At 42.3% G+C, this 17,918-nt stretch overlaps 1 protein-coding gene across 5 annotated transcripts in view; it reads right to left on the bottom strand.

Moving 5' to 3' along the window:
- LOC137521416 (telomerase protein component 1-like) overlaps positions 1-17,918 on the bottom strand; it is a 36,595-nt gene that overhangs the window by 8,888 nt on the left and 9,789 nt on the right. For all 5 annotated transcript variants that reach the window (XM_068240632.1, XM_068240623.1, XM_068240661.1 and 2 more), the window contains exons 3-11: positions 17,172-17,356; positions 14,718-15,042; positions 12,535-12,641; positions 9,740-9,974; positions 8,969-9,077; positions 8,629-8,765; positions 7,164-7,367; positions 5,968-6,180; positions 5,460-5,660 (exon numbers count right to left, since the gene is read on the bottom strand). In XM_068240632.1, coding sequence (XP_068096733.1) covers positions 5,460-5,660; positions 5,968-6,180; positions 7,164-7,367; positions 8,629-8,765; positions 8,969-9,077; positions 9,740-9,974; positions 12,535-12,641; positions 14,718-15,042; positions 17,172-17,356 — 1,716 coding nt within the window. The remainder of the gene's footprint in view (positions 1-5,459; positions 5,661-5,967; positions 6,181-7,163; positions 7,368-8,628; positions 8,766-8,968; positions 9,078-9,739; positions 9,975-12,534; positions 12,642-14,717; positions 15,043-17,171; positions 17,357-17,918) is intronic.

Below are 17,918 nucleotides of genomic sequence, written 5' to 3'. Positions count from 1 at the left end.
GAAAAATGTGGACAAACATGTTTTTGATTAAAAAAAAACCCATTCAGTGTATATTTATTGGTTTGGGTAAAGTTATAGCGTTTACAAACTATGGTGCAAAAAGTGAATTTTCCCATTTTCAAGCATCTATGACTTTTCTGACCCCCTGTCATGTTTCATGAGGGGCTAGAATTCCAGGATAGTATAAATACCCCCCAAATGACCCCATTTTGGAAAGAAGACATCCCAAAGTATTCACTGAGAGGCATAGTGAGTTCATAGAAGATATTATTTTTTGTCACAAGTAAGCGGAAAATGACACTTTGTGAGAAAAAAAAATTAAATTAAAAAAGTTTCCATTTCTGCTAACTTGCGACAAAAAAAAATGAAATCTGCCACGGACTCACCATGCCCCTCTCTGAATACCTTGAAGTGTCTACTTTCCAAAATGGGGTCATTTGTGGGGTGTGTTTACTGTCCTGACATTTTGGGGGTGCTAAATTGTAAGCACCCCTGTAAAGCCTAAAGGTGCTCATTGGACTTTGGACCCCTTAGCGCAGTTAGGCTGCAAAAAAGTGCCACACATGTTGTATTGCCATACTCAGTAGAAGTACTATAATGTGTTTTGGGGTGTATTTTTACACATACCCATGCTGGGTGGGAGAAATATCTCTGTAAATGACAATGTTTTCATTTTTTTTTACACACAATTGTCCATTTACAGAGTTATTTCTCCCACCCAGCATGGGTATGTGTAAAAATACACCACAAAACACATTATACTACTTCTCCTGAGTACGGCGATACCACGTGTGGCACTTTTTTGCACCCTAACTGCGCTAAAGGGCCCAAAGTCCAATGAGTACCTTTAGGATTTCACAGGTCATTTTGCGACATTTGGTTTCAAGGAGACTCCTCATGGTTTAGGGCCCCTAAAATGCCAGGGCATTATAGGAACCCCACAAATGACCCCATTTTAGAAAGAAGACACCCCAAGGTATTCCGTTAGGAGTATGGTGAGTTCATAGAAGATTTTATTTTTTGTCAAAAGTTAGCGGAAAATGACACTTTGTGAAAAAAAACAATTAAAATCAATTTCCGCTAACTTGTGACAAAAAAATAAAAACTTCTATGAACTCACCATACTCCTAACGAAATACCTTTGGGTGTCTTCTTTCTAAAATGGGGTCATTTGTGGGGTTCCTATACTGCCCTGGCATTTTAGGGGCCCTAAACCATGAGGAGTAGTCTGGAAATCAAATTCCGCAAAATGACCTGTGAAATCTTAAAGGTACTCATTGGACTTTGGGCCCTTTAGCGCATTTAGGGTGCAAAAAAGTGCCACACATGTGGTATCGCCGTACTCGGGAGAAGTAGTACAATGTGTTTTGGGGTGTATTTTTACACATACCCATGCTGGGTGGGAGGAATAACTCTGTAAATGGACAATTGTGTGTAAAAAAATCAAAAGATTGTCATTTACAGAGGTATTTCTCCCACCCAGCATGGGTATGTGTAAAAATACACCCCAAAACACATTATACTACTTCTCCCGAGTACGGCAATACCACATGTGTGGCACTTTTTTGCACCCTAACTGCGCTAAAGGGCCCAAAGTCCAATGAGTACCTTTAGGATTTCACGGGTCATTTTTGTTTCAAGACTACTCCTCACGGTTTAGGGCCCCTAAAATGCCAGGGCAGTATAGGAACCCCACTAATGACCCCATTTTACAAAAAAGACACCCCAAGGTATTCCGTTAGGAGTATGGTGAGTTCATAGAAGATTTTATTTTTTGCCACAAGTTAGCGGAAATTGATTTGAATTGTTTTTCTTCACAAAGTGTCATATTCCGCTAACTTGTGACAAAAAATAAAATCTTCTATGAACTCACCATACTCCTAACGGAATACCTTTGGGTGTCTCCTTTCTAGAATGGGGTCATTTGTGGGGTTCCTATACTGCCCTGGCATTTTAGGGGCCCTAAACCGTGAGAAGTAGTCTTGAAACCAAATGTCGCAAAATGACCTGTGAAATCCTAAAGGTACTCATTGGACTTTGGGCCCCTTAGCGTACTTAGGGTGTAAAAAAGTGCCACACATGTGGTACCGCCGTATTTAGGAGAAGTAGTATAATGTGTTTTGTGGTGTATTTTTACACATACCCATGCTGGGTGGTAGAAATATCTCTGTACATGACAATTGTTTGATTTTTTTTTACACACAATTGTCCATTTACAGAGAGATTTCTCCCACCCAGCATGGGTATGTGTAAAAATACACCCCAAAACACATTATACTACTTCTCCTGAGTACGGCGATACCACGTGTGACACTTTTTTTGCAGCCTAGGTGCGCTAAGGGGCCCAACGTCCTATTCACAGGTCATTTTGAGGCATTTGTTTTCTAGACTACTCCTCACGGTTTAGGGCCCCTAAAATGCCAGGGCAGTATAGGAACCCCACAAGTGACCCCATTTTAGAAAGAAGACACCCCAAGGTATTCCATTAGGTGTATGGCGAGGTCATCGAAGATTTTATTTTTAGTCACAAGTTAGTGAAAAATGACACTTTGTGAAAAAAACCCAATAAAAATCAATTTCCGCTAACTTTTGACAAAAAATAAAATCTTCTATGAACTCGTCATACACCTAACAGAATACCTTGGGGTGTCTTTTTTCTAAAATGGGGTCACTTGTGGGGTTTCTTTACCGCCCTGGCATTTTACGGGCCCAAAACCGTGAGTAGTCTGGAAACCAAATGTCTCAAAATGACTGTTCAGGGGTATAAGCATCTGCAAATTTTGATGACAGGTGGTCTATGAGGGGCCGAATTTTGTGGAACCGGTCATAAGCAGGGTGGCCTTTTAGATGACAGGTTGTATTGGGCCTGATCTGATGGATAGGAGTGCTAGGGGGGTGACAGGAGGTGATTGATGGGTGTCTCAGGGGGTGATTAGAGGGGAAAATAGATGAACTCAATGCACTGAGGAGGTGATCGGAAGGGGGTCTGAGGGGGATCTGAGGGTTTGGCCGAGTGATCAGGAGCCCACACGGGGCAAATTAGGGCCTGATCTGATGGGTAGGTGTGCTAGGGGGTGACAGGTAGTGACAGGAGGTGATTGATGGGTGTCTCAAGGTGTGATTAGTGGGGGGAATAGATGCATGTAATGCAATGGCGAGGTGATCAGGGCTGGGGTCTGAGGGTGTGGGCGGGTGATTGGGTGCCCTAGGGGCAGATGGGGGTCTAATCTGATGGGTAGCAGTGACGGGGGTGATTGATGGGTAATTAGTGGGTGTTTAGAGGAGAGAACAGATGCAATGCACTTGGGAGGTGATCTGACTGCGGGTCTGCAGGCGATCGGATGGTGTGGGTGGGTGATCAGATTACCCGCAAGGGGCAGGTTAGGGGCTGATTGATGGGTGGCAGTGACAGGGGGTGACAGGGGGTGATTGATGGGTGATAGGTGATTGGCAGGTGATTGACAGGTGATCAGTGGGTTATTACAGGGAAGAACAGATGTAATTAATGCACTGGCGAATTGCTAAGGGGGGGTCAGAGGGCAATCTGAGCGTGTTGGCGGGTGATTGGGTGCCCGCAAGGGGCAGATTAGGGTCTGATCTGATAGGTAAAAGTGACAGGTGGTGATAGGGGGTGATTGATGGGTAATTAGTGGGTGTTTAGAGGAGAGAATAGATGTAAACAATGGATTTGGGAGGTGATCTGATGTCGGATCTGCGGGCGATCTATTGGTGTGGGTGGGTGATCAAATTGCCCGCAAGGGGCAGGTTAGGGGCTGATTGATGGGTGGCAGTGACAGGGGGTGACAGGGGGTGATTGATGGGTGATAGGTGATTGGCAGGTGATTGACAGGTGATCAGTGGGTTATTACAGGGAAGAACAGATGTAATTAATGCACTGGCGAATTGATAAGGGGGGGAGGGGGGGTCTGAGGGCAATCTGAGCGTGTGGGCGGGTGATTGGGTGCCCGCAAGGGGCAGATTAGGATCTGATAGGTAACAGTGACAGGTGGTGATAGGGGGTGATTGATGGGTAATTAGTGGGTGTTTAGAGGAGAGAATAGATGTAAACAATGGATTTGGGAGGTGATCTGATGTCGGATCTGCGGGCGATCTATTGGTGTGGGTGGGTGATCAAATTGCCCGCAAGGGGCAGGTTAGGGGCTGATTGATGGGTGGCAGTGACAGGGGGTGACAGGGGGTGATTGATGGGTGATAGATGATTGGCAGGTGATTGACAGGTGATCAGTGGGTTATTACAGGGAAGAACAGATGTAATTAATGCACTGGCGAATTGCTAAGGGGGGGTCAGAGGGCAATCTGAGCGTGTTGGCGGGTGATTGGGTGCCCGCAAGGGGCAGATTAGGGTCTGATCTGATAGGTAAAAGTGACAGGTGGTGATAGGGGGTGATTGATGGGTAATTAGTGGGTGTTTAGAGGAGAGAATAGATGTAAACAATGGATTTGGGAGGTGATCTGATGTCGGATCTGCGGGCGATCTATTGGTGTGGGTGGGTGATCAGATTGCCCGCAAGGGGCAGGTTAGGGGCTGATTGTTGGGTGGCAGTGACAGGGGGTGATTGATGGGTGATTGATGGGTGATTGATGGGTGATTGACAGGTGATTGACAGGTTATCAGGGGGGATAGATGCATACAGTACACAGGGGGGGAGGGGGTCTGGGGGGGGGGGGGGGGTCCTGGGGAGAATCTGAGGGGTGGGGGGGTGATCAGGAGGGGGCAGGGGGCAGGGGGGTAGATAAAAAAAAATAGCGTTGACAGATAGTGACAGGGAGTGATTGATGGGTTATTAGGGGGGTGATTGGGTGCAAACAGGGGTCTGGGGGGTGGGCAGGGGGGGGGGGTCTGAGGGGTGCTGTGGGCGATCAGTGGGCGGGGGGGCAGGATCAGTGTGTTTGGGTGCAGACTAGGGTGGCTGCAGCCTGCCCTGGTGGTCCCTCCGACACTGGGACCACCAGGGCAGGAAGCAGCCTGTATAATACACTTTGTATACATTACAAAGTGTATTATACACTTTGTAGCGGCGATCGCGGGGTTAACATCCCGCCGGCGCTTCCGTATGGCCGGCGGGATGTTACGGCGGGTGGGCGGAGCCAGTTGCCGGGGGAAGCGCGCGTCATCAATGACGCGATCGCTCCCCCGGCTAAGGAAAAGGACGCACCGCGTATTGCGGTCCTTAGGGGATTCACTTTGCCGCCGCCCATGGGCTGTGGGCGGTCGGCAAGTGGTTCATCTTTTTTTCTCTTCAGTTGCAAAATTCTAATTTTAAAATGTTATTCCCTTATTCCTATCTTTCTCCTCGGCATAAATACCAGGAAACACGAAAAATAAATGTTTCTGTAGCGTAAAATGCGCAAACAGTAAATGGAAAAATGGTCCAAGGTTGCAGAGAATTTCAAGCTTCATTTATATCATGAATCCCCCATTGCAAGCTGCGACTTACCTGGCCTACACTGCTGTGAAAGAAACTGAGGGTGTCTCTCCCTCGGAAGTCTCGTCCTACTCGAAGAAGGCTCCTCAGACTTCTCCGCAGAGAGGCCCAGTGCATGCTGGATATCTCTGCTTCACCATTCAGCAAAGCCAAAGCCCCTTGCAGGTCCTTCTCCGGCAGACCCTCCTGACAGCAGTGCACCAGGCAAAGCAGCTGTGTAAGATAAAACACACATTATTACAACTACAGTGTATGGAGTATGGTTTTGTAAATAAAAACATCACATCAAACCATTTTGAGCAATTTTTCTTTGCATTTTCATTTATTCATTCTGTTTATTAATCTAATTTTTTAGAGACAATATAACTACCCCAGAACAAAGCTGACAGGAGCAGGTGCCTTAACAGATTCTAAATCATCCTGTCTTTGTAGAAGAAACTGTATTATATTGCGTATGGGAGTTAATGCTGGATGGGTAGTTAACACCAAAGTAAAAAGGAATAAGAAATGAAATACCCACCTTTTTTACACCACTACTTTGGTCTTCCTGCACCAATCTCTCGATTATACTCCCCAGAAGACCTTGCACTGAGTCGGGTAAACCCATTATTTTCCTGGTGAGCATCTCAAACACACCAAAAACACGCAGCTCCTCACAGGCAAGGGACAACCACAGAGGATTCGTTGAGGAGGATTTCTGAACAAGCTGATCAAGTTGTTCGGGACTCAATTTCTGCATTGGGCAGAAAGAAAAAACAAACATAACTGTACTGAAATGCACACTTGAAGATGCCCATATGATGCACCCTAAAGAGGAATCAGGATCTGCATTTAAAAAAACGCTACATTGCCTGCAGCTGCTGGGGACGGGGAAGCCTCATTGGGACCCTGAGGCTTCCCCCTCCTGAGGTAAGTATCCACCAGAGTGTTTTTTTTTTTAAAGTACAGAGTCTCTTTAAGGGCCCGTTTCCAGGCCGGAAATCAAGCCGAATCCGCAATTTCCCCGCAGACAAATCGCGCAGGGAAAATCAGCCATAGGGCATAATGCTGCTGCCGTCCGAATCGCTTACCATATTGATTCGGACGACATTGCAGCATTTTTTTGTGCGAGTGGCAGCAAATCCCATAGCCGTACATGGCACGGCTTCCGGGATTCGGCTGTGTACTCGCTCAACAGGGAAGTGTTAAGTGCGCTACTCGTAGGACAGGCGGTGGCTAGTGGAAATGGCCCTAAAGTGTTAGTAAGCCTTGTAAGAACTTGTGAACATGGACATATATTCTTGATTTGGCTATCTGAAACACTTTGAAACATCGGTTATGCTTTTTATTCCTTTTTGTGCATAAGTTTTTTTTTTAAATGTGTTCAGCAGGCATCACACTGCAAAGACACAGGCCATTATTTCAATGAATGATGCTGATGGCCAGTAGTCAAGGCAGTGTGATGATTGACGATAAAATGTATGCCATTCCTTATGAATTTCAATGAAGCTGATATGGCAGATGTGCAGAGAATCCAGAGCTCACTGCAAACTGCTGCCTGAGCAGGATGAGGTCACATTCCAGCCAGAGACTGCAATCCTTCTGCTTAATAAATCAACCTCTTGATTTCTCTAACACTTCTTTTTTCTTTTAACGTTATCTTTATATATTGCAGATTTGTACTAAATTACTTAGCTACCTATTTTTAAAATGAACACAGTGAACTTCTGAATTTACCTTTCTATAGCGAGAGAGATATATGACCACAAGGCTTTGCGCAATGTCTGAAGGAAGTAGGCCCAGATACAAGCAGTAAGGAGAGGGATCACTGTGGAGATCGGATGATGACACACAGCTAATGACACATTTATAATATTGGGGTAGAAATCCTGGAGTGTCCAGCCAAGACAGGAGATGAGACACATCGGATGGGTGAGACAACTAGAAAAAGAGAACAAGTTAAAATATATTTTAGATGACTGTTGGTATTCTATAGGTTCATGGGAATACTGTACATAGCAATGGCCATTTTCATGTATGCAGTATGGCAGTGTTTCTTAACATTATTGTTGCATGTACCCATTTATGAATGCTGCTGTTTGCCAGTTATCTCCACAATGTAGCATCATCTCATCCCAAATTCCTTTTAACAGTTTCCAAAATAATAATAATTACCATCTTTTTGGTGGGAGGTGGGAGAAATTGAAGTAAATTAGGGATTATTTGGAAACCACTTATAAACAAAGTTACTTGCAATAAATGTACATATGTCAAAGAGAACTTGAGATATTCTGAACCACACCATGGAGTACTGGAAAAGACAGCTTAATAAAGGGGCGAATATATGAATATACTTTGAATAACTTGTGAAATACTTTTCTACAGTAGTCAATCTTGTTTCCATCAGATAACATTTTGCAAAACAGTATTGTAAGACAATGACTTAATCACCTGTCAGTCTCCTAAAGCTTTAGTTCAGGAATGTTATTTAACCCCATTTCTGATATTGCACAAATCCAGTAATAAGTTATGTCTGAAAAGCTGTCAGAGGCAGAGGTGTACATTACCTGTGTCTCCCTTCCTCATACAGGAAGCTGGCTTATCAGTCAGGCAGATCAAGTAGGTCCAGGTCCATGACATGTTCTGAGGGTTGGTGCCAAATTATAGGCTTTCAGTTATTAGCAAGGGGTACCTGCAGTGGGGACTTGTTGGGGTGGCTTGTGGTGTGCAGTGTAGAGTAGAGAGGGAGTGTAACATTATTGATGAAGGAATATGATAGAAATAAATGATTGTTTCAGGTAGCAGAAGTCCAGATGCTCTAGTGATGAGGTGTCCCTGCATTAGTTAATATCTCCACTCCCTCTAACATCATAATAATGCAGTAGACACTATCTTACAGCTAGATCTCCCAAATCATTATTTTATCCAATTTAGCATCCACTAAGTCTGACAATATCATGTTACAACTGTTGTGCTGTATGAAATAAACTGATTTTTCGAATGGGTATTTCAATCAACCAGCAACTCTCCAAAACATAAATAATAGCCTTTGATAATGTTCACGTCTAAAGGAAATGTATCCAGCTATACTACAATAATAACATTTGTGTATTTTTGTTTTAAATAAGTAAATATGAAATACAGCAGGTTTCCGGTGTTAAATAATCTGTGAATAAGCACTACAGTAATACAAATATGTCACCTGGTTTACAGCATCAATAAATATATATGATGTCTTATTTGCCACCCTGGAAGTTGCTTGAAAAGTGTGCTCCAGGATGTCTTTCAGCTCTTCTATATTCCAGGAGTTGCTGATCTTTACAAGTATATCTTCACGCTCTGAAAGAATCAGAATTGGCCGTTACTAAACCATACAATACTGGTGACTCCTTATAACTAGGCAAGTATATTCAGAGAGTGAAGAATAGAGGTATTTATTCGGCTTGTGAAGTGGAAGCATTTCCCATTCAGATGTTTATGATCGGTACTTCCTAGGACAGATGGTTACTTTGTCTCCTGAAAGTAGTTATGGTAAAATGTACCTGGTCCATCTGGCATTAGGTGGCAGCACAGACGCTTCACTATGTTGGACAGTTGCACAGAAGATGGACAGCAGCCAACAAAATGGTAAAATACTCTGTTGTTGGGATCCTGTGTAAATGAAAAAAAAAGTTTACAGTAGACCAAAAAGGCATACCAGATGTTAAAGAAATTCCATTTTGAACGGGATATAGAGTCAGAAGTCTTTGTTACAAATTTTGTCTTTGTCTCAAATATTTTAATGAGGTATTGGCCCTAAAAGATTGATTAAACAGATTACTTATTCTGATGTAAAGGCCTGTACACATGGTGGATTGATGTCACTTGCCTGGGATCGGTACCCGATGCCTCAGGTGACATCCCTGGGTAAACGCTGTACAGACACGGAGTCAGCTGTACAGCTGACAACGCATTCTGTTGCAATGTGGGGGGCAGAGGGATGACAGAGCAGCACAGACGTTACATCACACGGCAGGCAAGCAGCAGCACAAAAGTATCGTCCGCCACTCGGGCAAATTGATTCTCTTGCAGGGCAGTGGTCGGGGGCTACTGTACACACACTGGTGTATCGGCTGAGGCACTTGTTATGGCCATCTCAGCCGCCTTCATTGGCAGCATGCGCATTACAGATAAGCTTGAAACACTACTGATGTCAAAAGCATAGCAGTACCTGAACTGGTGATCTCTAACAGAATAAAGATGTCGGCCTTCCACTCTCTTAACAAAGAGACACCATCTGAATTGTGATATTGCGCATAGACCTATTATCTCACCTGTAATGTTCTGCTTATACTGGAGGCTAGTAGAGAAGATTTCCCCATGCCAGGCTCTGATATAACTTGAAACAGAGAGCTATTCCCGCCTGTAGAATTTGTGCTTGGATCCTGAGTATTAGCTTCATCCATATGCAGGAAATCTAGGATCCTCTGTACCTCCAATTCTCTGCCCAGGAAGAGCTGATGTTTCTGGTACAGAAATAATTGGTGCTGTTCCACCTCTGCTTGCTCCCTAGAAAAGTACAGTAATATATATATATATATATATATATTTATATATATATATATATACACACATACATCTACACATACATCTACACACACACACACACACACACACACACACACACACACACACACACACACACACACACACACACACACACACACACACACACACACACACACACACACACACACACACACACACACACACACACACACACACACACAAATAGTAACCATATCTATGTCTTTCTGAACCCGAACTGCCATTAGCTGGGGAAACATAAAACATCTTATCAAAACCGATCTGTTATTTTCCTTCTCAAGGCAAGACTTACCTGCATCCTCAATGGCCTGGCTCCCTGAGGGGCAGGGCTGGATTTTCCATAAGGCACTGTAGGCACGTGTGTACAAGGGCCTTATGTGGGAGAGGCGGCCCTCCTCAGATCACTGACCTCAGAAGCTTATAGTCTAATCCCTGCCTCATATCACTGACCTCAAGCACTTACACCTTAATCCTTCTCTCATGTCACTATGGATGATATGAGCCAGTGATTAGAGTGTAAGATTCTACGGACAGTTAGTGACATAAGGCAGGAATTAGAGTTCAAAACATTTTTACTTGGGTGTGTGGCCTGTGTTCGGGGGCAGAGCTTAGGGCGCTAGAACGCCTGTGCCTACAGGCCTCTGAGTAGTAAATCCGGCCCTGCTGAGGAATAGGATGCATCTGTCGCTCACCAGTACCTTACAGCAGGGCTTTTCAATCTTTTCACAAATTGTACCACTTTTATCACCTGAAAATGTACAAGTACCACCCGTGTGCCTGCGCAGTAGAGCGCACCCAATCATGCTTGGCTGTTTCCACCGGAATCCAAGCGGGTATGCTGACAATGAGATCTTTGGGTGTCCTATCACTGGATCCCCTCTACTGTGGAGGAATGGGGAAGCCCCTTAAGCCCCCGAGGTCCTCGCTGTGCTGCCCTGCAGAATAGTTCAGACTTCAGATCAGCAGTAACCCGACTGGCACTATGCACCATTCGCCTGGCTGTCTCTTCACCACTGATCTGAGGTCTGAAGCATGCCACAGGGCAGCACAGTGAGGAGCGAGCGTGAGGGAGCTAAACTTTGTGGAGGCAAGATGGGACCAGGACAAGTGGCAGGCAAACCTGAGGTGTACCACCTGGCCAACAGCAAAGTACCACTGGTGGTACGCGTACCACAGGTTGAAAAGCCCTGCCTTACAGGATCTGTGCTTAAAGGGAACCTAAACTGAGAGGGATTTGGATTTTTCCTTTTAAACAATACCAGTTGTCTGGCATCCCTGCTGATCTCTTTAGGTGCAGTAGTGGCTGAATCGCACACCTGAAACAAGCATGCAGCTAATCCAGTCTGACTTCAGGCAGAGCAGCTGATCTGCATGCTTGTTCAGGGGCTGTGGCTAAAAGTATTAGACGCACAGGATCAACAGGAGAGTCAGGCAACTGATATTATTTTGAAAGGAAAAAGCCATATCCTTCTCAGTTTAGGTTCCCTTTAACTTTGCTTCACAGACTAAAACCCCATTCCTACATGTGGAGGTTTTCTAAAGGAGGGTTTCTAAAGGGGTGCTTTACTAAGAAAATTTCTAATTCTTTGGAACCCATTAAATCTAATATTTTTCCATGTGAATGTCTTTTGATATAATTTAGTGTATAACCTTTCTTGACACTTTATGACTTTATATAGTCCCTCCAATATGTTCTTTTCTGATATTTTTTTTATCCTTTATGAATACTAAAAAAAAGTTGAGCTTGGTTGGCTACATAATTTTGATGTTATTTTTATATAATGTTTGTTAGACCTCATCTGGTTAAATCTGATTGAGGCTCTGACTTGTTCAGAGCTACCTGTTCTGAAATCTTTGTACTAATGCATATTGATATCTTGCTGTTCTGGATGTGTTTATTATTTCAATAAATATCTTATCTTTTTGAAACTAAAAGAAAAATTCTGTAGATATTGCTTTTTACCCATTGAACATCTGTTTTAGTACATCAACCCTTAAGAGTCGTCTTAACAAACGTTTACGCTACATACTGTTTTCTAGTTACATAAATACACACCTGAGCACCTTTTCTAGTCATATCAGATATCTCCACAAAATGTCTGGATGGAAGGACATAAATGATAAAAGATCAGCATTTTTATGCTTGCCGTGCACAATTATAATCTACACACCAACACTTCCTGTAGTGCTCCTACCTCTGCCTCAACGGTCTGTTTTATTCTGCAGGGTCAACGCTATTTGGCCCTTATTATTATTTAGTATTTATATGGCACAGACACCTTCAGCAGTGCTTTTTTCAATTCAAGTTTTCTCTTAGGTGATATTTTCACACTTTATCAATAAAAGGCCCTTAAACCCACCAGCAAGTAGGGAAATACTCTGAATAATTTTGAGAGTACTTTTTCGTTATAAAGCAGACTTAAAGTATTTTGGTAGAGAAAGGTGGAGATCACAACTTTAGTCATAATACATTTGGCAAATTCCTAACAACAGGTAATCATGAACACTGTATCCTACTTACCAGGAAAGTGTCACAGTTTTCGTACGGTCTGGAAAAGTCTGAAGGATTCTGCACTTTAGAAATTGCAAGATCCAGGATGAAAACGCATCAGAAAAACCCAGTTTCACCTATAAATAAAGACATATAAACTTATGCGTCCATGTTAATGAATGCAGTGGCGTAGCTAAGGAGCTATGGGCCCCGGTGCAAGTTTTACATGGCCCCCCCCAAGCACTCTATACATAACAATTGATACGGCGCAACAAAACCTGCCAAGGATTTCCACAGTGTCAGAGGTGCAAGTAGGGGATGGGAAGCAGGTTGTTAATGATTGCTACTATTTTAAGCATCTATAGAAGTGATTATTATCAACACAGGGCCAATAAAGAGCGAATATTTTGCTTAAAAGGGGGGCCCCTCGGGGCCCCTATGGCCCAAGGGCCCCGATGCGGTCGCTACCTCTGCAACCCCTATTGCTACGCCCCTGAATGAATGAATGAAGACTGAATTAAACCTGCCAAGTCATTCACCAAAATAAAGAATCAGAAAGTGTCAGTAGAGTTGGCACTCCACATAGTATAAGTATTTTCCAAAGAAATTTTAGATAGTGATGGTCATGTCTAGGAGAACTCATGAAGAAGCATGTGATCACTTTGGTCTGGTGATAGATATGCAAGTCTCTGATTTGCTAGTCATGATCAATGTACTAAAGCACGATATGATCACAGCAAATAAGATCTTTGCAAATCTATCAGCTGATCAAACAAATCACAAGCTTCTCCATGAGTTCTCCTAGACATGACAATCACGGTTATATTTCTTTGAACAATACATTTATTATATGGAGTGCCAATTCTGTTACATTCTCTTATTAGACTGCACTAGAAATAAGAGCACCTGTCAGATTGGCTATTTGGCAATTACCATTAGGTGTAGTGAGCACAATTGTTTCAAAACACAGACAGCCCTGTATTATGTATGATGTTCTTTCTTACTACATACAGTAAATGTAGAATATCATAAGGCATCTTTAATATCTGTACATAAGTTATTCAACTAACCATATTGGAATAACTAACCATTTGGAATATGGCTCAATTCAACACTCTGAGGTGATCAAAGAACATTACACCTCAATGTTTCCAGTTTCTACTCGGCTAGTCATGTGACTCCTCTCAGGTCTCCGTCAGGCTCACTTTAATGTTCCCTAACTATGACTGATATGGAACTCTAGACTACAGAACATACTGTGCTTGTGTGTATGTATATATGGTCATTTGTTAGCTAATTATCAAAACTATGCCAAGGCAAGCAACCTAAATAGAAAACAAACAATTCCATTCATAAGTTGTATATTTCTGTTCGGTTCCTTCAATCTACATTCATTATTTATACATAATATATGGTACATATAGAAGGCCTCAAGTGCAGTCCCTGGCATCACCAGAGGGTCATGCATTGTGTTTAGAACTGTTACTTACTGTTCCTGACCTAATTATGGACAAGATTCCTGCAAGAACCATTTTAATTAATTACTGATATTGAGTTCCTGTGTTTTGACAGGAAAATATATTATGACTCTAAAAAGGTTATTTAGTCATGGTATCAACAGATAACAGTACCAGCTGAGTGAAGCAAAAAAAAAACTAAAATCTGCAGATCCTCTGGAAAGACCATTAGTTGATAATTCTTGCAAATCTTTGTCCAGTCATTTGTAGTAAGAAAATATTAGTAGTATGTGTACCTGTCCCCAGCTCCCCCATTCTTTAGTGATAACAGAAATAAGTCAATGTAGTTATTCCTAAGCAGACCATCACCATTTCAAGAACACTGAGGGAAGTTGGTGAGTGCCACCATCTAAGTAAATCTATTTTTTATTCTTAGATTTACAGTATGTAACATAACTTGAATACATTTAGACACAATGTTTATCTGGATAAGAAAGGAGACCTGTATGCTATACAATTACACTACACCTGCAAGTCACTAAACAGGGCGACCACTGTGAATACAGTAGGAGTGTGCTGTAGTATGCAGATTTCTAATAGATGATGGATTTAATCTTCCTCATGGGTTAAACAGTCTGGAGGGCATACTGAAGACCCCAGACCACAGGTTGGGGAGAAGGGCAGCAAATGCATTTTACAATTACTACAACTGCAAATCTGAATGAATAACTAACTAATGGAAGGTTTTTATGCTACCTTCTCTATTCCAGTGGTGGAATCAGTGCCCAGTACTTGGCAGTTATACTTCAGAATCTGTTCTTCAGGAAAGCGGACGCATACTTTCTCCTTGAGAGTCTGTATGAATAAAGCATGATGACCTTTGTCTCGGTAACGTGAAAGATGCTCTGACGGTAGCTGGGACAGAAGGGATGGATCCCTCAGACAAAAGGCAGCATTAGGATTGCAGCTCCTGTAAGCACCGTGTAGAATCTCTGTTCCTGTTACAGACATGCCGTCGATCCAGTTGTATTCTTCAACAATTTCTGGAGGTACCTCAGCTGCTTGTGGAATCCAGCCAGCCCTGAAAAAAAGAAGATACACAGGAGTTTGGTCATGACAGTGTCACTAGTGTCTTCACAATGCAGTTAAGCGACATGTAAGGATATCAATAAGTCATGAAATTTCCAATGAACTGTAGGACATGCAAGGCAAACACAGCTTAAAGAGGAACTTTACTGAATGTAACAATGATTAAAATTGCTTTTATTTCACAAAATATATTTACAAATTGCCCTTTTTAAATTTTTTCCTCTCCCTGATTTACATTCTTAACTTTTTCACAGGAGGCAACATCCTTACCGTTGGCAAGGTGAATCTTTGCGGAATGTTTATTGTGTTCTGAAGTGAGCAGAAACAACACCTGTTCTCCCAGAGAGTAGTCGGAGGAGAAGGCTTTAGGACATCATAGTCTAGGCTAAACATTACTTCGGAGGGGGAGGGTGACATACCAATATGAATATTATAGAAAAACAGAGCAGATTTTTCCTTATACATGCATTGTTGGTAAATTCCATTAAAAAACGTCCACCTTAAAATAAAAATTAAAAGTCCATAAAAAGATGTAAATATAAATATAAATGCTTCATATAAATGCTTCTTCCAATTAGCTCCACTTCACTGCGTAATCTCCATAGCCTTGCATCAATAGTAAAATGGTAACACTATACGCTCACCAAATAGATGGGCCAATCCTCTCAGATCAGCAGATAACGTTTTTGGCCTTGCCAGCAAACTTTCTTCCTCCACTTTTCAAAATTTCTCAGGATTCCGCCATGCACAAAAACAGCAAACACAGCAGCAATAGTATAATACCGTTTGGTCAATGATCCACCCAGTGCACCCTTAAACCAACTGTGTCACCCAACGTGCCTCCACCACACAGATACACAGGGCGCTCACCAGATGCACGGGCCGACCCGCAACAGACCAGCAATACAACGTGTTGTGACAACCAAATCTAGTTCTTTGGCAGATAGATCTTTCCTAGGACTCAAACACAGTCGACCATAGCATAATTCCGTTTTATTGTATGTCTCATAAAAAGTAGTGCACTTACATTCACGTAGATAAAATGCACATATAAAATCAGTATCACAGGACCCTCCAGCGTCTCAACAGCTCCTTCGGCGACGCCCTACTAGTTTCATCCAAATTACTCATCAGGGGCTCATTTGGACGAAACTAGTAGGACGTGGCCGAAGGAGCTGTTGAGACGCTGGAGGGTCCTGTGATACTGATTTTATATGCGCATTTTATCTAAAAGTGATCATTTAAATACAAAAGTAACACAAATTATATGAAATACTGCTCAAGAACTTGTTTGTAGACCATAGAGATCTGGTAGGCAACTTGCTGCACTTTTAGGGGATTGCAAAGTGTATATAGCGTTGGACATTACTATTTTTATATTCATTAAAACAACTGAAAATAAAAATTGACCCTAAATTACAAGAAAACTATTTCTGTATTTTGATGCTTACTTAAAGGATACCCAAACTGAAATGTGACATAATGAGATAGACATGTGTATGTACAGTGCCTAGCACACAAATAACTATGCTGTGTTCCTTTTTTTCTTTCTCGGCCTGAAAGAGTTAAATATCAGGTATGTAAGTGGCTGACTCAGTCCTGACTCAGACAGGAAGTGACTACAGTGTGACCCTCACTGATAAGACATTCCCCTTTTTTACCTCTTTCTTGCTCTCAGAAGCTATTTTCTGCTAGGAAAGTGTTTTATAGTTGGAATTTCTTATCAGTGAGGGTCACACTGTAGTCACTTCCTGTCTGAGTCAGGACTGAGTCAGCCACTTGCATGCCTGATATTTAACTCTTTCAGGCAGAGAAAGAAAAAAAAGGAACACAGCATAGTTATTTGTGTGCTTGGCACTGTACATACACATGTCTATCTCATTATGTCACATTTCAGTTCAGGTATCCTTTAAAATACAGCCATTATGGTCAAAGTCAGGTTCAGGGTGGACAAATGCCCAGAGTTAAAGTGGTAGCTGCACTAATTCTCTACACAACTGCAGTCTAGATACCAGATGTATTTTTCATTCCTATCCAATTTTTGCTCCTGCGTGGAATCTGCTGGGAAACATATCTTGTCTAAGAGACTAAAAAAAGCTTTTAATATGTCAAAGTATTTACCGTTCACCTAAGAGGACCACCATAAGTGGCATTCCAAATGTATCCTGGTGGCATCGATCCAATTCACCCAGACATGTTGCAAAAATGGTGCCTGAAGGTGTATCCTTAGGAATCCCCCATCTTAAGTCACATTCAACAAGGCACATACTTCGGGCTTCACACCATTCTCTGAGCTCTGGGATTACCTACGATACCATATGCAATGAGAAAATCATGCAAACAGATAACACTGATGAGTCTAATTTTACTGGACTAATGATGATACAGTAACACAAACAAACAAGTAGGATTTCAGCTAACCGTAGTCAGCTGAAGAACAGATGATATTTGTAGAAGTACTATGAGGCAGTGATATCTACATGCTGTCCTTGCACTTTGCACTGCTTTGTATAACAGAATTTCCCTAAAATGTACTATTTGTAACAGCATTGAGACTATACCATAGGTCGTCAACACATGGTAGGTGTACCCCAGAGGGTACTTGGATTGGGTTAAGGGGGATACTTGAACTTGTCATAGTCAATCCATTACTCATTTAGGAAGTTTTGAGATTTAAAAAAATGATTAATCAGAATCAGTTTTATTCGACTGGGTCATACCCAGAATTGGTTATGGTACATACAAGACTTAAAGTAGAAGGTGAGACAGTACATAAATAACTGCAAAACGTTTAACATAAGTATCCATGAAACAACAACAAGCAGAAAGTAGTCTAAGGTGGAAAGGGAGTGGGGGTGATCACGTGAG

The sequence above is a fragment of the Hyperolius riggenbachi genome, chromosome 1, assembly GCF_040937935.1.
Source record: "Hyperolius riggenbachi isolate aHypRig1 chromosome 1, aHypRig1.pri, whole genome shotgun sequence".
NCBI lineage: Eukaryota > Metazoa > Chordata > Amphibia > Anura > Hyperoliidae > Hyperolius > Hyperolius riggenbachi.
This window is presented reverse-complemented; position numbering and strand designations above follow the sequence as displayed.